At 40.6% G+C, this 25,011-nt stretch overlaps 1 protein-coding gene across 3 annotated transcripts; it reads right to left on the bottom strand.

The window, feature by feature from the left end:
* Window positions 1-8,669: 8,669 nt before the first annotated feature.
* ferry3 (FERRY endosomal RAB5 effector complex subunit 3) lies at window positions 8,670-24,332 on the bottom strand. 3 transcript variants are annotated; one of them, XM_088997004.1, is made up of 14 exons: window positions 24,195-24,332; window positions 23,459-23,650; window positions 20,980-21,125; window positions 19,118-19,299; window positions 17,357-17,456; window positions 17,111-17,235; window positions 16,738-16,844; window positions 15,845-16,042; window positions 12,745-12,873; window positions 12,277-12,345; window positions 11,983-12,185; window positions 10,712-10,769; window positions 10,043-10,110; window positions 8,670-8,907 (listed from the first exon to the last, which is right to left on the bottom strand). In XM_088997004.1, the coding sequence occupies exons 1-14, from the start codon at window positions 24,307-24,309 to the stop codon at window positions 8,815-8,817; spliced, it is 1,785 nt and encodes a 594-aa protein (XP_088853130.1). In that variant the 5' UTR covers window positions 24,310-24,332; the 3' UTR covers window positions 8,670-8,814. The 3 variants fall into 3 exon arrangements, with proteins under 3 accessions (XP_088853130.1, XP_088853131.1, XP_088853132.1); XM_088997005.1 differs by lacking the exon at window positions 24,195-24,332 and adding an exon at window positions 23,960-24,188; XM_088997006.1 differs by lacking the exons at window positions 23,459-23,650; window positions 24,195-24,332 and adding an exon at window positions 21,236-21,287.
* Window positions 24,333-25,011: the final 679 nt, after the last annotated feature.

Below are 25,011 nucleotides of genomic sequence, written 5' to 3'. Positions count from 1 at the left end.
GCAAGGAGAAGGAGAAAAATACCACTTCCGCTCGTTGCTTTCAAAATAAATAAAAAAAATGCCCTGGAAAGTTAAGATTACGCTCACACTTTCATTTTCCCAATATTTTATCTGATTATCCTACCGGTAAACCAACATGATATCATTCTAAAATGACGGTATAATTACGATTATAATATGGTTCTCTCGCAGGGATACTTGAAGCTTACATTTCGGAAATAACGTATTAAGTTTGTGACATGGAGGATCCCACCAGAATTTAGGCCTAAACGACAGTACTTTGTGCTGTAGTGGCCCCCACCCAAGTAGTATCTGTACTGTACTCGAAATCATTATTTCTCAAATGACGTTTCAATTTTATTGACAATGTTTGGAAACAAAATTATTATCCTCAATCTTTTTTCTATTTCAGACAATGACGATGTGACATAAAAAAGATGTAAAGCCAAGTGAGATTGCTTGATTCATCCTTCATTGAGTGATTCATGGATTTACTGAAGTCAATGACAAAACCAACACAGAGAATCTGAATCAGGGAGCAGTGACAATAACACAACCAATTCAGAGAAACCATTTTGTTTCCGATCCACCTATCCTCACGAGGGACACGGGTTATTGGTGGCCAGCCAGTTGCAGGGCACACCGAAACAAACAACTATCCATGCTCACAGTCATACCTAGGGACATTTTGGAGTATTAAATTGGCCTGCCATGCATGCTTTTGGAATGTGGGAGGAAACCACAGGACCCGGAGGAAACCCACAGAGGCCCGGGCAAACATGCTGTGAAATGGCTGAGGGGTTGAACACCACACAGGGAGGCCGAAGCCAGAATTAAACCCACAACATCTGCACTGGGAGGTTGATGCGCTAACAACTGGACACCCGGACTGCCCATTCAGACCACTGTCTTGTTAAAAGTCCAATTTAAAACATCTCATCTCATTTTCCGTACCGCTTATTCCTCATTAGGGTCGCAGGGGTTGCTGGAGCCTATCTCAGCTGTCTTCGGGCACGAGGCGGGGGACACCCTGAATTGGTTGCCAGCCAATCGCAGGGCACACAAAGACATACAACAGTCACACTCACACCTAGGGACAATTTGGAGTGGTCAATCTGCCTGCCATGCCTGTTTTTTTTTTTATGTGGGAGGAAACCGGAGGACCCGGAGAAAACCCACGCGGGTCCGGGGAGAACATGCAAACTCCACACAGGGAGGCCGGACCGGGACGCGAACCGGCGACCTCTGCACTGTGAAGCCGGTGTGCTAACCACTCGACTACCGGGCCGCCCCATTTAAAACATATATAATAATAATAATAATAATAATAATAATACATTTAATTTCTAAGCGCCTTTCAAAGCTCTCAAGAACACTTTACAGTCACTGGATTTTTTTTGTGTGGGTGAGCAGCGGCAGCCATTCGCGCCAGCGTTCACTCTACCCGGAAGTAACACAGCAGCAACGTTATGAAAGGAAGAGGAAAGGAAACAAAGGAAACAAAAAAAAAACAAATAACAGAATATGACAACACAAAGACACAGAGTCAATCATTCTTCAGCACTTGCTGTACCCTCTTTGTGATGAAATTACGTAGTTCTAGATGAAAGAGGAGAGGATCAAAGCATCCCTTTCAGCTGTGGATCAGCGACGTCATGGTGGAATGTGCATGTCTACTACAAGCTAAATGTTGAAAGCAAACACAAAACAGTAGCATCCATTGACGAAAAGAGATTGTCTCACATCTCCTGTCCCACATAAATCTGCTTCAATTCCAAGCCGCGACAGTCCCATTTCCGCATCGGCGCTCTACGCTGACGCTCCTTTCTTATCACGGGCTCCTCAAGCCATGCATCCTTCCAGCCGGAGACTGTCCAACAGCACCAACCTTTCCGCTGAACAAAGCGGGGCTGTGAAGATGCTACCCATTACAGGCGCAAAAAAAGCACAATCGCCCCAGAGCTGTCCAGCGATGACAGTCAAATGGCACCGACATTCCTCCCAATCAAAAACCGTACTGGCATCTTCATGCTGCTGAAAAGGCGCAACCGCTCAGGACTGTCTTCTCTTTGATGAATGTCGTGGCCAAAAATGCTGAAAAACAATTTGTATCCATTCCACACGATGCACAACAACACAAAGTGACAAAAGAAAATACAAAAACAAGACAAAAACAACAAAAAAGCAAGGCTCATGAGAGCACTTGCTGACGGCTGCGTACTCGGGCGCCATCTTGGGAAAATATCCTTAATCCTTTTGGAGGGGTTGCAGGATGATTTAGTTTGAAATGAAGAGAAATGCTCACTTTTTAAATGACTTGCTCATTGTATTGGTCAGAAATGGCTGTGAGCTTGAACAAGCCATTTTCTCATTAAATATTAATAAATATTCAACATGTAAACAACTGTTGCTCCACTGGGTCATGGTTTTCGTTAATTTTGTATTGAAAACATAGAGCGCCTTGCGGGATGCAATAAATAAAATGATAGGCTTTTATTGAAATTGTCCCAATAAATAAATGTGTCATAAAACCAAAGAATTAAATGTCCTCTGGTGGGAATGATCTCAAAATTTCTGAAAAATGTCACACTTGCAATGCAATAAGCGCATGGTAAAGGCAGTGAAGCAGGTTTTAACCTTTTATAAATATGATTTGGACAAGTTCAAATCCTGTTTTCGGCCAGTCTAATGTGATTACTTTGTGATGTAGTACTTCATCTATAAATAAATAAATAAATAAATAAATAAATAAATAAATTGTGTCGGCCTTTTGTTTGAACTTGGAAAAACTGATCAACTGTTTTGCTGCTCTCCTGACATGGCCTGAATCGAACACAACCCCAGTGATTCCCCATACTAAAAGTGACAGGCTAAGATTGGAAATATCATCCGAAACTCCTGTGAAGTTCACCTAAACCTCAACAAGTGATACAAGGGCCAATAATTCCCCCCTCGCCTACCCCAGGCTAGTTTTAGAACCATAATACTAGTTCAGCAAAGGGCGAAGGCTCGGAAAGTTGGGAGGCATGATACTGAGTGCCCCGTCAACTGCGCCCCTGCTCTACCATTCAGCAGATATCTGCTGTTTCCATCTGTCCCATATGACCCTGAACAGGATAAGCTTATGAAAACTGGGTGGATAGAAAATTGATGTAATTAGCAAAAAAATGGAGGAAACTTCCCCACCGAAACTTCTTTTAAACTGAAACTGTAAAAATCGATCCCATTTTGATTTTAAAATCTATTCTGGTGTTTTATTTAAGGTAAAATACCAATGATTCTGATGTCCATACTTTTGTTACTATATTTTTGGACTCCAGCTATGAATAGGCACTCAAAGTGCTAATGGTGGAATGACCCAATCATTGAACATTAAACATATACTGACCTCGTGACCATAAATGCAGAAGCTTTAGAATTGTAGCATATGTGCTCACATAGTTTTGCACTCAGTCAAGTTATTTTAAAATGAATGGCGTTTCCCTTATTTGAAAATTTGATTTCTCTCATTTTTAGTGCTATACAACATTAGTCGATGATGCACATTGACTAAAAATAATTGAGGATAACCAGCTAAAGACATTACCTCTTCAGATCAAAAAAAAATCTTTGGGGATGGGGGGGGGGGGGGGGGGGCATTTTTAAAGATGCCGATCAACATATAATTCTAAGTAATGATACAGTGTGGCTTCTAATCTTCTAATTGTGGCTTCTAGGGCATTTTCCGTTTCTGGTGTTTTAATGGAATTTAGGGAAATTCAACAGTTGTAGTGTGAATATGCCATACATATCAGTACAGTAAAGTCTCGTTATATCAATATCGGATATATCGATAGTCCCGGTTATATCGATACTATTTCTATGCACGCACGGAGAAAATTACATGCAAACAGGGTCGGATATATCGATAGTCCCGGTTATATCGATATTTTTTCGGACTCCCTTGAATATCGATATAACGAGACTTTACTGTATTTAAAATTTGTGTTTGGGAGCCTTTTACTGAGCATCTTCATCTGTATTAACTTCATAGAGTTGCTTGATCTGTAGCCACAAGGGGATATAAGCCAGTGTCTTCTTTTGCCGGTCCCAAGCCCGCATAAATACAGAGGGTTGTGTCAGGAAGGGCATCCGACGTAAAAGCTTGGCCAAAACAAACATGCGAATCAAACCTCTGACGATGGAGGACAGTGATTCGCTGTGGCGACTCCATGAAGGGAAAAGCCGAAAGGAAAAGAAAAATCTTTTAATTATGGCCGGGCTGCAACAGAATGTTCATTTTAACATTTCAGCTTTAATAATGTTAATATATGGCAGCATACAGGCATTTTTGCCTGGGTCCAATTTCTTCTTGAAAGTGACTGTGATTTCCGTTCATTCATTCATGTTCCAAACAGCTTAATCCTCAGGAGGGGTACAGGGGGTGCTGGAGCCTACCCCAGCCATCTTCGGGCACTCGGCAGGGACACTCTGAATTGATTGCCAGTGAATCACATGGCACACAGGGACTAATATCCATCTGCACTCACATTCACAACTTGGGTGACAATATAGAGGGTTCAATCAGCCTGCCATGCATGCTTCCGGAGGGCCCGGAGAAAACCTCCACGGGCCCACGGAGAACATGCAAACTTCAAACAGGGAGGCCGCAGTGGGACTTGAACTCACGACCTTTGCATGTGAAGCCGGTGTTCAAACCACTCGACTAAGTTCCTGTAATTTCCAGGGTAATTTATTTAAAAAGAGGTCGGGTCGGGGGCTGGGGGGGAAAAAACAATGTCACCGTAATCCTGGATTTACCAAAGGGAAATACAGTGAGACCTCAGTTTACGAACACCTTACCTTAAGAACTTTTCGGTTTACGAACGTCAAATTCATGAAAATTAAACCTTGAAATACGCACTACTTTTCGAGATACACACCGACCACTGTTGGCGGAGTGATCTTCGGATTTGGCGGAGTGATCTTCGGATCTTCGGCGAAAGCACACGACCGAACAGCGCTCCAGCCGGCGCACCTTTCCACACCCCCTCTGGGTGAATCACATCCTGACACATCTCTGACGCCGCGTGTCACTTCCCGGAGAGTAACTTTGTACGACCATTCTACAAATAAAGAACCCGGTACCGTTCAGAAATATTGCTACCATCCTTCGCCTAAAAGCTTTACACAAAGGCGTTAGTCGATGCTTTCACGTGACTAATGACACAGAAATTGTCACGTGCGAGTTGACAGCTGGGGCGGGGCCGCTGCTCGCGACCTCCGCCAGCCGAAGAAGACACTTCACTTCAGTTTCATTTCATTTTAACGAGTCGCAGTCACCTCACCAGTGACATGATTACGACGCTTGTGCTGGCAAGTCCAACAGTTTGCTTTGCCAGAGGTGATTGTTAGCCGCGATCGCGTACGTTTGGTGCTTTCCGGGATCGCAAATGTGCGCGGTGTGCGTGTTGATCCCCTCATCACCGATACTGGGACATTTCAACGAGTCGCTGTCACCTCACTAGTGACATGATTATGACGCCTCGCTGTGTCTTGTGCTGGCAAGTTGAAGAGTTTGCTTTGCCGAGGTGATTGTTAGCAGCGATGGCGTGAGTTTGGTGCTTTCCGGGATCGCGAATGTGCTGGACGGATCGCCCCGCCCGCCTTCTTTTGCATGTCGCGTTTTATTCCGCATCGATGAGCTTTTTGCTGACCATAAGGAGGTCCTCAACACAGAAGATTTGATTTGCCTTCAAGAGGACAAGCAGAAGCAGGCCATCCAGGAGTTGATGTGCAGGCTTTTATTGAACAGTTCCATCCAGAAAAGGCTATGAGAATCATCAACATGATGAATGATAATGTGATGCCTCAGTTTCATACGATCTTAGAAGTCAGAAAGCAACATGTGTCAATTAAGAGCCATCAACGACCATCACAAATGTAAATAAAGTGACTTTATTATACAGTGCAGTGTATTTCTTTCATTACAATACAATATCACATTTATTATACATAGAAAAGGTATGTTGTGTGTAGTTTTAAGGCTTATTTAGTTGAAAATTATATTTTATGGAGACATGGGAACGGATTATTCTCATTTTAATGGTTTCCTAAGGGAAAATGTTTTTTGGGATACACACTTTCCGCCTTACACACTCTGTCTGGGAACCAATTAAGTTCGTAAGCCAAGGTCTCACTGTAATGACTTATTTCAAAAGGTCTTATATCGATGAATTGTATAATATGTATTTGATTGTCAAGACATTGTCTCCTGTCGCTGCTTTGATGACATAAAGTTTCTGTTAGTGAAAAATAAACATTTCATTCCTCGTTTTTTTTCATGCATATAAACAGCACTGACAGAAGAAAGATGGAGACGTGGACTAATCAAGTGTGTAAATCAAGTGTATAAAACATACTGCGTTTTGTTTAACGACATGGAACACTCCAGACCTCTGATACCAATTCTACGAATGCAGAACACTCTTCAAAACATACAATTTAATCGATTCTCAACATGGCAGCGTGATAGACTGTATACTAGTAACACAAGATGAGGACATTTCCTCCGCACATCCTGTCTACCGCGGTAATCTGAACGATGTGATTCTGGGTTTGCTCTTCTGGTGACGACGTCGTCTGAATCGACGCACACAACATTTGGATGGTCAACAATTGTCCGATTGAATGTACATTTCAGTTAATCTCAAAGTTTGTTTCAGAAACCCATTCAAAAACGCATGGAGATCATTTCAATGATTGATATGGATTACCGTGACTGGAAAAGTGATGTTTCTTGGACAACAATCTTCTATATACAAGTGAAACTGTAATGGGGTTCTCTTCAGACATTTAGAAGACTTTAATCTTTAAGTGTTTTATTTTTTTCCACATATATGTAAATTATTACATAATCGAACAGGTACATATTTTAATATACCGAAACAATAACACTGGCATCTATCGAATGGGACATCTGTAGTGTAAGAAGAAACAAATGCAGTCCTGTAAATCTTTTTTAACATATTATTTGTATTCAAAAAGAGTGCCATCTGCTGTCGTGGGAGTGGAGAGAAGGAACCAAATGCACTTAGAGTGAAACTCACGGAAGCTCACTGCAATGCAGCATGAAAGAGCTGCATACTGCTCATCTTTGCACCAATGCAAATGATCTTTTGGGAAATCAAAGAGTTGGTGTCACTTGTCTCTGCAAGAAACCTTCCTCCAGATGTGAATGAAACAAATCCAAAAACCATGACATATGTTTGATCTGAATAATCCAACCAGTAAACTTGTGCGATTATTCCAAGGTGAGAAGAGCCACAATACACCATGTACTCTCTGTGTCTTTGTGTTGTCATGTTATTTGTTATTTAGTTTTTTTTTTGTTCTTTTGACTTCAAGACGGCGCCGCGAGAGTGGCTGCCTTTCCAGCAGCTCATGTATTTTGTTTTTCTACTTTCATTCTTTTCATAACTTTGCTGCTGTGAAATGTAAATTTATCCACTGCAAGACTAATAAAGGCAAATCCAAATCCTAAACATGTAGGATAAATAAACCTCAGGTCCTGAGTTTGCAAATGCAACCTTAATTCTTAATAATGCGGCGTGAAACCATGGACATCAGAAAACCTTAATTACCAATGCAGTATACTTAAATGGCAAAGAAGTGTAAAATAGAGGTTGACAATTGCACAATGAACCCTTAAAACTATTGTCAACCAAGGCGCTTATGAGTTTAAAAAGTAATTTCACTGCTGTTTATCTAACAACATGAAAGCAAGAAAGTGTGGAGTAATAACGTGATAGGAGGTGAAACGTTTTCCCACAAGTCTTTTCATCTGAAGACTAAACTTCAGTTTGGCAGGGTGTATTCCTTTCTTCTTGTATTGGCGACAACTTATTATCGCTTTAGTCATATTGAGCAGCCAGGACACCATCAATTGTTTGTTTAGTATCATCGGGTAGCAGTTAACCTATTTACAAGGATATCCATGCATAACAACTGCCATCAGCAAGCCTTCTACTCGAAGCAAATATCAGCGTTTGATTTAATTAGATTTTTTTTAACGGCTCATGCAACGCTATTTACAGTGCCTACCAGCAAGGTGAAACAAGAACACATCACATTTCATTAGATGCAGCATTCTAAAGCGGCTCCAACAAACAGTGTAACCTACTGATAGCAGCTCTGAGGACATGACATGAGGTTTGTTGCTGATGTCATAAAAGTCTATCAGCGGCACTGCACCCTGGAGGTTTGTAATGATAATTGCAGCAGCTGCTTTGCAAGCTGCGGGACTCAGTCATCTTTCACTAAGATGTGCGGCTTTAAAGAGAATACAAATAAACAGGCTTAATAAACTGCTAAAGGATCCTTGCCTCTCTGTAAGCGCTTTAAGGTCATCATGTGGAGAGAAAGGTGCTTGTTGAGATCTTCAGCACTTTTGCGATGCATTTGGGAGAATAAAGACTTGAGATGGTCCTTCTTGTTTAGGTCGTACAAGTAGGATATTTATTTGCGGGAGCACAGAGAGCAGCCGCTCCTCTAATCGTTGTACAAGAAGTCACTCACACACACACACACACACACACTGGCTTTGATGCTGTCAAACCATGTGATGTCGCGTTGTGGCTGGCTTGCGAGATCCGCTCAATATTACAGCATTTCACAAAATGAGGATACAATATAACTTTCTTAACAGTGCCTTCTCAAGTTTGCACCCCTCACCCCACAAATTTATGAAAAAAATACATGTAGTAACAAATTCAAAAAGATGCAAGGAGATGATCCTTGTTGCTGCACCTTGAGGGCGTCGTGTATCTGTTCCCATCATGGCTTCGACGTGAGCGTTAATGTGGAGGAGACACGGAAGATCTGAGGCAGCATGTTGCTTAACTGGAAGAACATTTCCTCTGAAATACTCTGTCAACACAAATACATACACAACCAATGAGAAATGAGGGACGGTTTTCCGTACTTGTGCTAAAAAGCTGCAAAACTAGCCATGAGACAAAATGAATCATGTGTGAGGTGAGGCGATAGAAAGCATGCAAAGTATTTCTTGGTTGGAAGGGGAATTAAAAGTATGCTGAATGATCTATGTTCGTTTTGACTGAAACAGAACTGGAAGACACCCGTCAAAAGAGAATGTTAAGTATTGATTGGTACACATATCAACACATAACTCCCAGCATATATTTAGTCTCTTTGAAGGCACAACGTTGTTTCAGGGGAGCTATTTCCAATCCCGTCTGAGCATGGAGTTGACAGGAAGCTGATTTAGTCGGAGCTTTTGATGCTGCGGGTTTTATAGTCTTACAGTGTCAACACGGTTCCATGCTATAGGCTCAGCTGTCTCTCAAACCATGCAGCCCATTGGTATAAACATTCTCCAAGCCGAAAATAAAATGTCACGTCCAAATGATTTTTTGAGAATGTGAAGTCACATCATGCAGATGCATCTGAACCTTGTGGCGACATTCTTCAGTTGTTAAGACATAACAACGGGGGTGCAGATTTCAAGGTAAATTCATGGCAATCGTGACAGCTGCATGTAAATCCCGATGCTTATCGCGCATGTATGTGGATGACTGTCTAAGCTTACATTTGTCACACAGAGTAAACACGGGTCAAGGCAAAGTAAGGATCTCTAATAACGATTTATGATGAGCATTTTAAACACTCGAGTTAAATGCTTCAAAGCCAGGTGTGCCTGTTCTGATCTCGTGTACAACTTCAGTATACACTTTGGTTGAACTAAGAGAGAGCGAGAGCTTTTCTAGTAGCCAATGATTAAAAGGCAGCTTGTATTTTCACTTGGGTCAACGTGCCATTTACAATCATCTAATTATTTCTGTATTAACACCACACAACCTTGATTTTAGGATGTTTCATTCAAGCATCTTAACTACGACAGTCTGAAAAGACCGGAAGAGAAATGGACTACAACGCTGGCACATGCGTGAAAGCCGTCAATGGCCAGGTTGACTCTAATATTATCAGACGCTTTCAAATTGGCTACACAACTGTGAAATAAAACAATGTAGACATGTCTCACCCTTGGCACCAGGAACTGTACCGTGCGTGATACACCCCCATCCCACGAGGCCATCTCCATCATGAAACCTGCCAATCAAATTACAATGAGTAGGAGCGTGACGCCCCCCCAAAAAAGAATGAATCGGCTTTCATTTTCCCCTGACAAAACCAGGCAATATCAGGAACTATTTCCCTGTAATCATGCTCAGTTATGGGTGGTGTAAACTCATTGTCATTGATGTTCATGACACATCAGTGGTGTGTCAAAAACATGCGTTTAGGTACCGGCAATTGTTGAGGATATATTGGTAGAAACTACAGCAATAACCATACATGGCAACATTGGTTTATCTTGTTGTAGTGATTTGCTCATCTTAAATGCAAGGCCCCATTTTCTTGCCATCCTTGTCCCTCTTGAATAAAAAATGCCTCCCTGCCATGGCCAAGACCCAGAATAAAAGAAGTAGCGGTAAATACAAATCATTTTCCTTCATTGTTGTTATCAATTTTCTGTCTAGTTCTCAATGATTCACCATCTTGTAGAGTAGAAAATCGACATTCTATATGCTTCAGGACAAAGCTCCCACAAAAGAATTAATGTGAAACAAAAAAAAAACCAATGTACTCTACATGTAATGACACATCTTTGTTGATGTGATAGATGCAATCAGACTTTTAAGAAGTGTACCTTTCACACACTTGAAGACCAGCTCTGCTCTCTTCAAACACCATGGAATGGTCATTTCCTGGCAGTTGAGCGTGAGAGAAACAATTGCTTGAGAAAAATGATAAAGTATGAGTGAAACCTAAAAGCTGTCTGTAGGTTTGTGACACTTCCTCAAACTGAGTCAATGATTACAGCACAAAAAATATGTTTTTGTGACATTTGCAATATAGTTTGAGGCCACACAGAAATGAATAAAAATAAATGAAACACAAAAACAATGTCTATCCAACTGTACGCTTGCTTAAATCCAGACATGGTATTTATTGAGGTAAATTAAAATGTTACCAACCCCATTATCCAATAGACCCTTACACATAGACAAGTGCGCAGAATTTAAATGTTGGGGAAAAAAAACTAAAAACACTCTTCAAAAGTAGAAGTGTTGCTTTCCAATCTTCTACATTCCTCTGTTATGTGTCATTTTTCCTCCAGTGGCCTCAAAGTTAAAACCAAAACAGGAAAGGTGAGGCACTTTTGTGTCAAAATATTTGCTGTACTCTATAATTCAACTGCAATTTAAACACCCCACTTCAATCAAAGTCAGCAAACAGGAAAAGGCCCGTACTGTCTGCAGCAATTGTTGCTGAACTGCACTAATTTAACTTCGAACCAGAAGCCACCAATTATAACTAGCCCATCTGATTTGTGAAACTTCAAGTTGTTAAAAGGACTTGGTAATGACAAAAGAAAAAGGAATGAAAATCAATTTTGAGAAATTATACAGAACATGTTCAAGCACGGCATCACATCAGCCACTTTGCTTTTGACATGATTCAATAATTTCTCTATCTTCTTTTCCTTTCGGCTTTTCTCTTCAGGGGTCGCCACAGCAAATCAGTGTCCTCCATCTTCAGAGGCTTGATTTGCATGTTTGTTTTGGCCAAGCTTTTATGTCGGATGCCCTTCCTGACACAACCCTCTGTATTTATCGGAGCTTGGTAATGGCACAATAAGAGACTGGCTGGTGTGCCCTTGTGGCTACAGAAAAAGCTACTCTCTGAACTTAATAAAGATGAAGATGCTCGATAAAAGGCAATGAGAGCAAGGTTAATAAAATACAGTATGGCGAGAGCACTGGACATTGAGGAATGTCTTACCGATTGTGCCGATGACCATTAATAATTTCTCTATGAGGTTATATTTTTTTTACTGTACAGGTTGGCAGAAGCTGTCATTTACTGTAACCATATACTGTTATGTCTTCAGGTTACAGTCCATTAAACTACGTTTACCTCTGACATGTCATGCACCAGCAGCAGCGGGACGGTGATGGTGGTTACGTCATGTGTGCAGCAGACCTTCAGAATGTTCCTCAGGCCCATGATGGCTGGGTCCCTGGCCGTAATGTTCCCCGAGCGCACGTTGTCGTCCACACACAGGTGGAAGACAACATGGACGTCAGACAGGTTGGAGTGCCGCGAGACATAGAACTCACCTAGGCAAAGAAATGCCTCCGTGAGATACATATTAAATCTGAACATTTGATTGGCAATTGCCATTGCTGTATAATGTCCAATAACCTTTACCTGGCAAGATATTTGATGGATTTCTTTCAATGTTTTTACTTTTATCATCACTTCCATTCCGGGGGAGCTCTGCCACACATACATTTCAACAATCACGATGTTGAAAAGACAGGTTGTTATTAAATCTATGAATTGTCTCTATGGATAATTGACACACTTTTCGCTGATGCCAAATATAAGATTGTAAAGTAGCTTCCATTGGCTAAATGTTAACCGTTCACTTTAGTTGGAAGTAATGTAGCATTCAACGCCAAGGTGGCATCACAATATCCTCAGTCGTTGGGATGTACCTGTGTTTAATAAGGCTAAATGGAGTTATTATCAGTCAAGACTTTTAATAATGTCATGCTTTGTCGATCACATTTTCACTAACAAATTCTTTGCACGAGTCATTAGCCAAGCATACAAAATATATCTGCTGGATTACACGTGTACTGGTTTCACAAAAAGAGCAGTCCAAGGTCTCACCTGGCTGATCTTTTTGCTTGCTGCTCCGTTGGGCTCTGGCGTAGAGCACCACCTGCTGCACCTCTTCTAGCTGCTCCTCCAGGCTGAGAAAGTGGAAGTCTGTGCACTCCTTGGCCACCGTTGCAAAATCTATGTCAATAATTGGTTATTACGTGATGCCTAAATGCAGTGTTTGAAATAATGTCTGCCCGGAGGCCCGGGGCGTACAACTTTCAAAACGTCTCGGCCCGGGTGACCGACAACTTCTTCAAGAAAAAAATAAATATATATATATTTTTTTCAAATCAAATGTTTGTTTTATTCAATAAAGCAAAAGCTACAAGCAAACCGCTACAAGCCACGTGGACTCCTCTTTCTAAGCGCCTTACAAAACTTTCAAGTACACTTTACAGTCACGGTATAGTCCAAAGCACGAAACAGGCTTCTGATTGGCTGCCGTGTTGAGTATGCAAATTGCCAAACTAACGTTTGTTTGGCAATTTGAAAGGCGCTTAGAAAGAGGAGTCCACGTGGCTTTTAGCAGACAACGCAACGCAAACATTCCATTGTGCACCATTTCGACAAACGACAACTGAAGAAAAATCTTCAGCAAGGGATATTTACTATAAATTAAGCAATGGAGCATTTGTGGTAGGTACTTCCTTAATTTAAAAATCCTTTACACTTTGCAACAATGTTTTTTTGCGATTTTACATACTATATTATATTCGTCTGTGTAAGCTCTCAGTCGTACAGGAGTGGTCCATCGATGAGAAGGTTTCTTCAGCCGTCATCTGTACAAATGTGAAGGTTTCGGACGTTGCGGCTCCTATCCAAGAGGCTTCGTCAGCGAACTAAAGCCTGACTGGTCGTATCGGCCCTATTTATATATCCCTAATGTCCAGACATGGTGGCGCCGGACACAGCTATGATAGGTCCCTACTCTCAGGTTGGGGGGGCAGAGGACCCCTCCCTGTGACCCCACTGATTGTTCCTACATTCCTGACTAACGACTGGCCTATTACCCCCACTCCCACCGGTATCACCTCATCAGCATAACGACCCTCATCAGCATTACCAAAGTTGCCTAACCTGTTTTGCCTAAGCAGGCTATTGTATGAACGATCCAAATTCAACCTCACCCCACCAGACCGGTTTAATGAAGGATTTTGTTGTTTTATAAGAATCGCTTCTTTTACCCCCCTTTCAAACCATCTATGTTCTTTCGCTAAGATTTTAACCTCATTGTCGTCAAATGAGTGGTTGCTAGCTTTTAGGTGCAAATGTACTGCCGATTGAGGTCCACTTATATTGTCCCTGCGATGTTGATAGTCTTTTTTTGAGAATTTGTTGAGTCTCCCCAATGTACTGCTCTTTACAATTTTCATTCTTACAATGTATGGAATAAACTACATTACTTTGTTTTTCATTTGGTAGCCTATCTTTTGGATGCACTAATTTTTGCCTTAACGTGTTTATCGGTTTGAAATAAGTAGGAATTTTATGTTGCCAAAGGACTCTTTGTAATTTTTCAGAAACTCCTGCAATGTACGGTACTGCTACTCCTCTCCTTTTTGTATCTTGAGAATTATTGGTTTCATTCCCTATTCTTTCTTTCTGACATTTGTTGAATGACCTCCGGTGACTGAGGGTACCCACAGTTAGTGAGTGCTCTCCTGATATGTTTAGACTCCTTTTCTCTACCTTCAGTGCTAGTTGGTATTAGTTTAGCCCTATGCTGGAGGGTTCTGATAACTCCTAGTTTGTGTTGTAAAGGGTGGTTAGAGTCAAAAAGTAAGTATTGGTCAGTGTGCGTAGCCTTCCTATAGACTTCTGTTTTTAGCGCTCTGTCCTCTTTTATAATTACTTTACAATCCAAGAAGGCTAGGTGGTTCTCTTGAATGTCCTCACGAGTAAATTTAATGTTGAAGTCTACAGAGTTGAGGTGATCTGTGAAGGATTGAATTTCTTGTTTCTTAATTATGACAAAAGTATCGTCCACATATCTAAACCAGTGTCTAGGTTTTGTCCCTGGGAAGGATGTGAGGGCCTGTTTCTCCATCTCTTCCATGTAAAGATTAGCCACTATGGGTGAAACTGGTGAGCCCATAGCACAACCATGAATTTGTTTATAATTTTTTCCCGAAATTGAAAATACGTAGTATTAAGGCAGATTTCTAATAATTGGCAGATGTGATCCGGTTTAAGTTTGGTTCTTTCATGCAGAGAAACATCCGCCAGCAGCCTCATCCTCACCACTGAGACTAGGTTGGGACAGATGTAAAGAGAGAAGTCACATCGTATGATGCCAACGTTTCCTCAGGTTCCAATATGAGGTCTTTGATCCTCTCTACAAACCCTGTGGTGTTCTCTACGTGATATTCTGTGTAACACCACAGGGTTTGTAGAGAGGACTATATTATATTGTAAAAATAATAATAATACAGTAAAGTCTCCTTATATCGATATTCAAGGGAGTCCGAAAAAATATCGATATAACCGGGACTATCGATATATCCGACCCTGTTTGCATGTAATTTTCTCCGTGCGTGCATAGAAATAGTATCGATATAACCGGGACTATCGATATATCCGATATCGATATAACGAGACTTTACTGTAATAATAATAAATTTCTAAGCGCCTTTCAAAACTCTCAAGGACACTTTACAGTCACAGGATTTTTTTTGTGCACGTGAGCAGTGGCGGCAACCATTCGCGCCAGCGTTCATTCTACCCGGAAGTAACACAGCAGCAATGTTGTTGTGTTTCAAGTTGTGAAAAATGGGGCAGGCAACTTTATGGCCGGGCAGGCAACTTTATGGCCGGGCAGGCAACTTTATGGCCGGGCAGGCAACGTTTCTTGTCTTGTCTTGTCTTGTCTGCCTGGGTGTCCGCTAACTTTTTGTCACGAGTTTCAGACACTGCCAAATGATATAATTTTTACTTTAAGATAATTATACCCGCATTATTTATGGAATGGTTTCCATAAACACATCTGTATAAGACTCAATAGTCTTAAATCTAAAGAGAGGGGCATTTTAATGTGATCTTGAAAGGCAAATGAGTTGGAGCGTTATTTTTGGCTAAATACAACACAAGCAGTTTACTGCAATCTAACCTCTCTTGATGCCACTGTAGGAGTTGACCCTATTGTCGACCAACAGTACCAGACCACAGAGTGAAGATGAATAGAGCGAAAGGGCCGTTTGGAGTCGTCGCAGCTTTGCTCCGCTGCTGCCGTGACGTTTGTGCTTACAAAAGTCCAACACATCTGCCCGAACTAGTCGTAGGTTATGCATCGTCTTCAGTTGTGCTCCTAGTGAAAACACGTACAGCAAATAGTGCACAAAATATAATGAAAACTACTAAGTCAGGCTCAACGAAATGAAAGAGTTTACATGTTTAAACATTACGTGTTTATTCTGGGAAAGATTTCATAAAGTGTTGAATAAACGCACTGCATGTGACAGGCCACGCGTCAAGTTGGCCGTGAAGCGCTTGCCAAACACGTTGTAACATGTCTCTGGTAACATTATTCTGTGTGGAAGTGATTCTCTGCCTGAGGTTATCAATGCAAGCAGGCAGAGGAGGAGCATAGACCAGTTCAAAGAAAACATTAAATTGACACGTGTTCAGTGACACGGGTGCCATGACTGATTTACTGGTTTTCGTTATGACATCTGTTGTGACTGATCAGCAGTGCAGTTAAGAGTGAAATGTCATATCCATCCAGTGGCAACATCACTTCATGGAAATTAGATTTCTGACCACTGACCAATTGCCCTTGAACAAGGAACCGGTGCAAGAATTGCTACACGAACTAAGCGCCTCATTTACTCTGACATCGCTTCTTCCATGCTTGGATGAGTGAAATTGGGTTCTCAGTGTAGTAAGCAAGACAAAAAAACAATCCCCTTGGTGGATTACAATGAGTATGACACATTAAAATTGTAATCAAAATAACATTCTAATTAAAATCCTGTTGATATTTTCTCAAAGTCAAGAGCTTACCGAGATGAATAGTGAAACTTTCTTCCATTTGAGGCTGCTCCTCAAACATCCGGTCTCCAGAATCTGAAGGCTCTGACAGCTGGCTTGACTGTACCTTAATCTCTTCCCTGGATAGTAACCGTACAAATTTAGTATAGTAGTATTTATAAAAGATGAGGAGGTATATGGGTTATGCATACATTCACTGTAATATGTACCATTATACGTTATACAGTATGTAGTATACAGTATTATAAAAATTGTAAATGGCATCAGCCCAAGAATTTTGCCAAGTCATCTTAGAAATGGGAACATGACGGCGCAGGTGCAAAAACACGCAGTGTATTATATCTAAGAAATGTTTCACATTGGATGCAAATACATAGAAACATACTTTATTTGGCTGCTGTTGTTGGATTTCTGCAGGTCCTGGTGTAATTTAATCACCCACTCTTGATATTCTTGCTTTTGAATACACGTCACTTGCTTCAGTTCGGCGATCCACTTGTTTTCCAGCCCCTGTTGAGACAACAGCTGTGGAACTAAAAAGGCTTGGGCTAATATTGCATGATTACATAGTTACTAGTACTATGACGTACAATCATCTGTAGTGTCACTTTTTTAATGTTTTTTTTGTTACCTGCTGTGCGTCAAAGTGCTGGGATGCTACTGCATTTACATCATGGTCACTTAGTGTATTCCCCAACTCATGCATCACTTTATCCATTTCTGCAGCTTGTCTGGGGGGGAAGTTGAAAGCATTTGACTCAATGATGAGAGTACATGGAAAACATTACCTGTTCTCTCCTTTTGGGCACCACATATACTTGTATATTCATTAAACTCAGTAGCAGCCTTGGAACTTGATGATTGAGTGTATGTAGATGGAAAGACTGCCTACGTGGCAGGCCCCAGAGCAAAAGAAAAGTCTCATTTGTATGTGACCTTATTCAGAAAAACATTGCATTTTAATGAGAAGATCAATGGTGCCATGTACTAAGTCAACTGTATCTCCAAGAATCGCTCCATTTAAAATTATATTAAGATAAATATTTAATCCTCTTCAATTTAAGGGAGACATCTGTGAAGGTACTGACTGACAGGTTCATTTTAATGTATGTAAAATGACCCAAAAATAGTAATTGCATCATCCCCAACATGAAATGAGCCATGTCATATTGAATTGAAACGGATTCCAACGAGTTGCACCACATTTATTGAAAATCACATTGAGTTGTTTTGTGGAGTTGCATATCCAATGGGGTAGAATGACTTCCTCACAGTTCTTAGGTTCTGGATCAAACTGTCTTGTCAGTATTCCTGTCTGGGAATGTTTTTTTTTTGGTCTTCAAGTATGTACTTTGCGATTGACTGTTGAACACTGGTGTACTATGCTCACCCACGACACTAATATTTTTTTTCTAAAATAAAAAAATAAATCAGATGATAGGTAGATTTGCAATTTTTGAAAATTCTCAATTTCATTAAAAAATGCTTTTACTCTGTAATAATGTTTCAATCAAGACGTTAAAGAGCAGAAAATGTTTTGTGTTGACCGAGTTGGTTGGGTTCTGTTAGGGTGATTGTTTTTAGTTATCATACATTTGCTTATGATGCATTGATTGTGCTTGCAATGAAGAATGCTTATGCTTATAATAAAAATGCTCATACATGTAATCATACATGTAATCACACATTCACCGTCTTTTACGTTCCCACTTAATCATTCAACTAACTATACATTCAATATTGGTGTGTAGTTATTAAGGTGTGCTGTGAAGATGCTACTACTCAGGAAGGACTGAAGGAGAGAAGTGAAGATGAACGTTTCTCTTGGAACCCAGCTAATCTTCATTTGGATGCCATGAAAGTAACTCATCTGAAACTTTGTTTAGACTAACAGAATTTCCTGCTCACGAGAAACTGTCTACGAAGGCCGGTCACGGTAATAAAAGGAAAGGGTTGTAGAAAGATTGTTTAGAATAGGTGAGAACGCTGTACCCTGTACTCTGTCTTGTCTATTCTCCTTGCAAGGAAGAAAAAAAATCAACAAAGAGACATCTTCCCTCCTTTTTGTGTAAGCTTTAATTGTGTCTTAATTTCAACTCTAACATGTTCCCTCCCACGGGGATGCACAACAGCTCAGAGACCCTCTTGTACATTCACGAGTCGAGTAAATTACAAAAAGAAAATTCGACCCACTGCAGCGGGCACAAAAAATGTAAGCCTTTTGCTTTTAACTGACAAAATACTATTCTACTTTAGAAACTGATGTCAAAGTAATCGGGAAAGATTTATTTCTGTGTAAATAAATGGTCAGTGAATATAGCAAATTAACATTTTTACATGTACAGTACAGTCCATGGGGGAACTAAGGCACTCCATCCTCTTAAACACTGACCTCTCTTGTATCTTCTTGAGCTCCATGTCTCTCTCGCTGATAAGCTCGGAGATACGGACAAAGTAATTGTGCTCCAGGTTGAGAAGTGTATCCGAGGCTGGCGAATGGATCAACTCATGGTAAACATCTGCAAAGTCCTCGTCCCAGCTGGGCTCCTCAGGTCGTGCATGTTCTAGTGTGGTCTAAAATAGTTATATGAAAGGAAAACAAAGGCATTTTCATTGTTCTTCTTGGGAATGAATATGCCATTAAACTATATGAACGTGAGAGGGTCCAGCAGTTCCAACATTGAAAAGGCCCACAAAAAAAAGCACTGCATGAAAAGTTTTGGGCTTTACTGGATGATGAACTAAGAAAACTCAAGCAATAAAAACACCACATCCATTAATAGAAAAGAATCAGAAGTCCTCTATTTATACTTGCTCAGGAATCATGCTGGCCACTGGCCTCCATGGTTATTTTTGAATGACTGCCGTAAAAGCTAGTCTTAAATGTTTAAGTGCAGGAGGCAGGAAGCCTGAAATTTCAGGTTGAGGCAGCCTAACAAGGTGGCAAAACTATATATACTCCTGAACGTTTTTTGGAGTAACATACGCTGTGAAACAATGTGCCAGTTCTATCTACTGACCTATACAAACTTAAAGGACAACCAACGTCACTTTTTTGTTTCCTAACTGACATCAGAAAAACGTTTTATAGCATCTCAAATACCCAAAACACGCATTCTGATATGTTAGTCAAATGCAAAACACCAATAAAAATGACTTAAAGTGTCTAAAAAGTACTTCAATTTGAAACCGGAAATGGCCAGTTTCAGAAGGTCCCGCCCCCATGTTCGTGGTGTCATGGCAAGACGTCTTGCCTTGCTCGAGAATCATAACAATGGCTTCAGATTCAGAAAATATTCTTTCTTGTTACTCATCCAGTTATGAATATGATTCAAATCGTTCTGAAGAAGAAAGCATACATGTTTGCAATCAATTAAATAATTTATTCCGTGTCATTTTGAGGCATCAGGGGTGGGAAATGTCGCACCCAAAAAAGGCAGAACATGGCGACAAAGCCGTGTAAGGAATTAATCAGCCCGTTTCCACAGGTTGATTAATTCCTTACATGGAGCTTTGTCGCCCTATTCTGCCTCTTTTTGGTCCTATATGACGTTTTCAGACCAAAGTACAGCAAAATGCATTGACGTCGTGGAAGGACTGCTACAATGTGTCATTTTTTTCGGTCAGGGGCGTTCCTTCAGTGACGTAGCATACGGACTCGTCACCAACTCAAAAACAAGACTACCGGAATATTCAGCGCGAGTCTTAAAACGTAAAATATAGCTATATGCAGTGGAATCTTTGTAAAATACACTCAGTAGAAGTCATTTGAAGATATTTTACAAATTATGGACACAACTTCTCCGGAGACGTTGGTTGTCCTTTAAGCGGACTCAAGTAGGAAGACATCTTCCTCACGGGTATTTCTCAATAATTAGCTTGCTAAAACGATTTACTACACTGCATCTGTTCCCATGATTTTAATTACAGTAAAGTCTCGTTATATCGATATCGGATATATCGATAGTCCCAGTTATATCGATACTATTTCTATGCACGCACGGAGAAAATTACATGCAAACAGGGTCGGATATATCGATAGTCCCGGTTATATCGATATTTTTTCGGACTCCCTTGAATATCGATATAACGAGACTTTACTGTATGTGAATTGACAAAACACTCTGATTACAGGATCATTACGGGGCAAAAATTTGCAGCCTTTTGTCCTGCCTTCATCGGCATTGGGGTTGTATTTGAGATCCAGGTGTTTTAGGCTAAACGTACAGTATATGTTGTGATCCTTGTACTCACCTCTACATAAGCACTGGTCCACGCATTGGCGAGGCGATTTACATTTAAATGGCCCAATGTGAGTCTTTGCAGGGCCAGTTCTGCCTCTCTGTCATAATCCGAAATGGTCTCTTTCTCAATGAAGTTGGAGAGTGCCTCTTTCAGTTCTACCAAAGAAGCATTTGAAGTAGTTGTATTAAGTTCATCCTGTCTACTTGATATCTAATTTAAAACAGATTCTTTTCTTACAGACAGTGTATTGTAGGTGTTCAAATACCTGACATGTTTCGGTGTATACTTCCGCCTTCGTCAGAGTGTCACGGATGTTGTTGTGACGCGCCTTTTTCAGCTGGTGTTGCTATGAGGGCGTGACCTACCTGTCAGATCTGACAGGCAAGTCACGCCCCCGCTGTCCGCTCGTCCCTCCAGGATACTGTTGCATGTGGTAGAGAGCATGTAAGCTCCCTCATTCGTGTTGATGGTCCTTGGTTCTCGCTTCCGGATTTCAATGGCCTCCCTGATCCAGCGGTGATGTTTGTTTTCTTCGGTGCGGATGATTCTGGCCTTCTCCCAGTCCATGATGTGATTTTCTCTTTTGCAGTGGTCTGTGATGGCAGATTTATGGTGTTCCTGTTGTGCTTGCTCTTTTATTGCTCTTGTTTGTATTGTTGCTGTCCCCTTCTCACACTCCTTCTTGTGCTTTTTTTTTCTTGTATTAAAACTCCTTCCTGTCTCCCCCATGTATGATTTATTGCATGACTTGCATGGGATTTCATATATTGAGTTGCATATTTATTTTCTGGATGTATTTTGTCCTTTGGGTGTACCAAGATCTGTCGGAGAGTTGTGTGTGGCTTGACCGGTGTGTTTATGTTGTGTTTCCTCAGTGCTCTTTGTATGCGTTCTGTGATCCCTCATGTATGACAATGTTACCATTCCTCTGTGCTCTTGTTTGTTTGTTTGCTTGCTTTTTCTTTCTCCCCTGTCTTGTGTTGTTTTTGTTTTTGACCTGCTCTGCACCTTTAGTTATTGCCCACTGAGGATATTGCCATTTTAGTAGTGCGTGTTGTATATGTTTTTCCTCCTGTGTTCTGTCCTCCGGGTCCGTGATTATTGTGGTGCGTTCATGTAATGTTCTTACGACTGACAATTTATGAATAGTGAGGTGTTCAGATGTCCAAAGGAGATATTGGTCGGACTGGGAGAAGGCCAGTCATCCGCACCGCACAAACATCAGCGCTGGATCAGGGAGGCCATTGAAATCCGGAAGCGAGGACCATGGACCAACAACAAGGATGAGAGAGCCTACATGCTCTCTACTACCTGGAGCAGTATCCTGGAGGGACAAGCGGACAGCAGGGGGCGTGACTTGCCTGTCAGATCTGACAGGTAGGTCACGCCCTCATAGCAACACCAGCTGAAAAAGGCGTGTCACAACAACATCCGTGACACTCTGACGAAGGCGGAAGTATACGCCGAAACATATCAGGTATTTGAACACCTACAATACACTGTCTGTAAGAAAAGTATCTGTTTTAAATTAGCATTTGATGCATTGAGAACCAAAAAAATTGTGTGAAATTGCTTACAAACTGTAAGCTTGCCAATCTTGTTGCAAAATCCATCAATACTTGCCCTCAGTCAGGGTGTGTGCGAATTGGAGCCTTCCCCATCTGACTCAGGGCGAGTGGCTGGGTACACGCTGAACTGATCACCAATAAATCGCAGGCACACATAGACAATCAACCACACACCAGTTACACCTAGGGACAATTTGCATTTAAACTAACATGGACACTATGAGAATGTGAAAAAATTTCTGTGCTACCCTTCACGTAGAATGAAATATTTCCTTTATTCCACACTGTTTTGCATGATGGAAATATCCACTACTTAAATTATAAATGTAAATGTATCAAAGACCAAAGGTAAATATCATGTGTAAATGTTCCAAAAAAAAGATGACTGATATCAAACAGTAAAATATATTATTAGTTACCAATTTCTGTCATGGACATTAAGATCAGGTTAATGACAGATGATGTCAGATGTCAGTGTTGCCTGTTTGGTTCCTTTCACCATGTAAGCAAACAAATCATTGTTATTCTTGCTCAGGGTTTTAGATGTAAGAACGAAGATGGTAAAATTGCTAATGTATTTTTGTGCAATTTAACAATATAAATTACACTGAGGTGATTGAATAACAACCATTTTCTTTGCACATTATTCCATTGTGTTTAGGGTAGTAGAAACATGGAAATATCCCATCTTCTTATGTTTAAAATTCAGACTATTAATCTGACTGGTCGGCAGTAAATTACAGGGCACATATTCAGTCAGACAACAGTTCAAGTACATAACGGCACTGGTCTGCACCCACTCTGCCTGCACTCAAGTAAAGCAAGGACTGTACGAATACATCACATATACGCTGCACAGGTGGCTATAAAAACAAATTTGGAATCTACCAATACAAAAAGCTGTTTACTAGGTAATTTACCATTTTCTACATAACATGGTATTTTATGTAGCAGCATCAGACGTCCATGGAGGTCGCTGACGTTCGCCTCCTGAACAGGGAACAGCAAAGGTACCTTGAGAACGCAGTTATGTTTCCCTGCCTTGAATTCAAACACAAACTCCTTCTCAGTGGTGTCACTTGCTTTGCCCTTGATTTTCTTCATGGTCTCAACTGAAAAATAAAAATTGGACGACATATGAATATGATCATACAATGTGGGCTACTGTAACAGCATTCATTTCTCTCTCACACACACACAGAGATTCAATATTAGCTTATTTAACAAAAGGAAAATCTTCGTTAAAGACGTGCTAAATAATATGAATGAACATGAAAACGATCCACGATCCTAAAAGGCATTGAGTTATCTATAAATAATCCATCCAGACTGACCATTGCTACACAACATTAACACCGTAAATAAGAATATAATGGTACTTGTTAATGACCAGTTTAAATCACATTTGTATAATACATTACATTTCTGCGTGGAGTTCTATTTCGGTGATGCATTCTCTCCTGTGTGTTCATAAAAGCTCCACGTTAGCTATTCATTTAGCTTTTTCCGATATATGTACAGTACAACGAACGACGAAAGATAACCTATTGGCTTCTACATTGCCAGCTAGCATAGCATACGCATCAACGTTGATTTATCTACTTGTTTTCTTTTTATGACCATAAAAACAATAAGACCGCATATACGTGTATTTACCAGTGTAAGTTTTTCTTCCTGGTGAACCAGTCAGCTGACAGCTTCGAGACGAGCGTGTAAATTGAAAACGCACTTTCGTCATTTTGTGACTAGCGTTTTCAATGTAAACTGCCATATTGACAAGTACTGTAACGTGTATTTCATTTAGTACTTGTGTTTATTCGGTTTCATTATATTGTGACGCTCGATTCCATGAAATACATGTTTTTATGTTCAATAAAATTAAACTGAACGTAATTTGGCAGACACTACTGCCCTCTAACGGCCCAAAATATTTTTAACATTGACGACAAAATGACATTTGATTTCAGCGTCTCGAGTGAATTATGTACATTTCTATTCAAATTAGTAAGCAATCAAATTAGTACATCGCGTTTTAATGCAAAATTATTTCATCTTCCTCGCCTACAAAGTTTGTAAAGCTGATAACATGTGTGATAACAGTACTGTATTTGTGATAATGAAATTTTTGACTCATCATGAGACTTGTTTTTTGTTTTACTGTTTCTGTTTAGTCCTGTCTTTGTTACTAATGTATTGTTTGTTGTAACTGTGATTGGCGGGTAACCAGTTCAAGGTGTCCCCTGTCTACTGCCGGGAGACAACTGGGACAGGCTCCAGAACTCAATACGTCTGTGTAAGCTCTCAGTCGTACAGGAGTGGTCCATCGATGAGAGGTTTCTTCAGCTGTCATCTGTACAAAAGTGAAGGTTTCGGACGTTTCGCCTCCTATCCAAGAGGCTTCGTCAGCGAACTCAATGAATGAATGAATGAATGAATGAATGAATGAACGAATGAATGAATGAATGAATGAATG

This window comes from Hippocampus bargibanti, linkage group LG05 (assembly GCF_051943395.1).
Source record: "Hippocampus bargibanti isolate YZ-2025 linkage group LG05, ASM5194339v1, whole genome shotgun sequence".
NCBI classification, from domain to species: domain Eukaryota; kingdom Metazoa; phylum Chordata; class Actinopteri; order Syngnathiformes; family Syngnathidae; genus Hippocampus; species Hippocampus bargibanti.
The sequence above is the reverse complement of the archived record's forward strand: the minus strand, read 5'-3'. Positions and strand labels throughout refer to the sequence as shown.

Bases quoted from the DNA above. Each gene is read 5' to 3' on its own strand.
- ferry3 (XM_088997004.1), bottom strand. From the start codon at position 24,309: ATGGCAGTTTACATTGAAAACGCTAGTCACAAAATGACGAAAGTGCGT. The intron at 19,300-20,979 runs GTGAGTACAAGG...TAACTATTTTAG, and splicing joins GGACCAGTGCTTATGTAGAG to ACCACACTAGAACATGCACG. The intron at 17,236-17,356 runs GTAACAAAAAAA...TTGTCTCAACAG, and splicing joins AGCACTTTGACGCACAGCAG to GGGCTGGAAAACAAGTGGAT.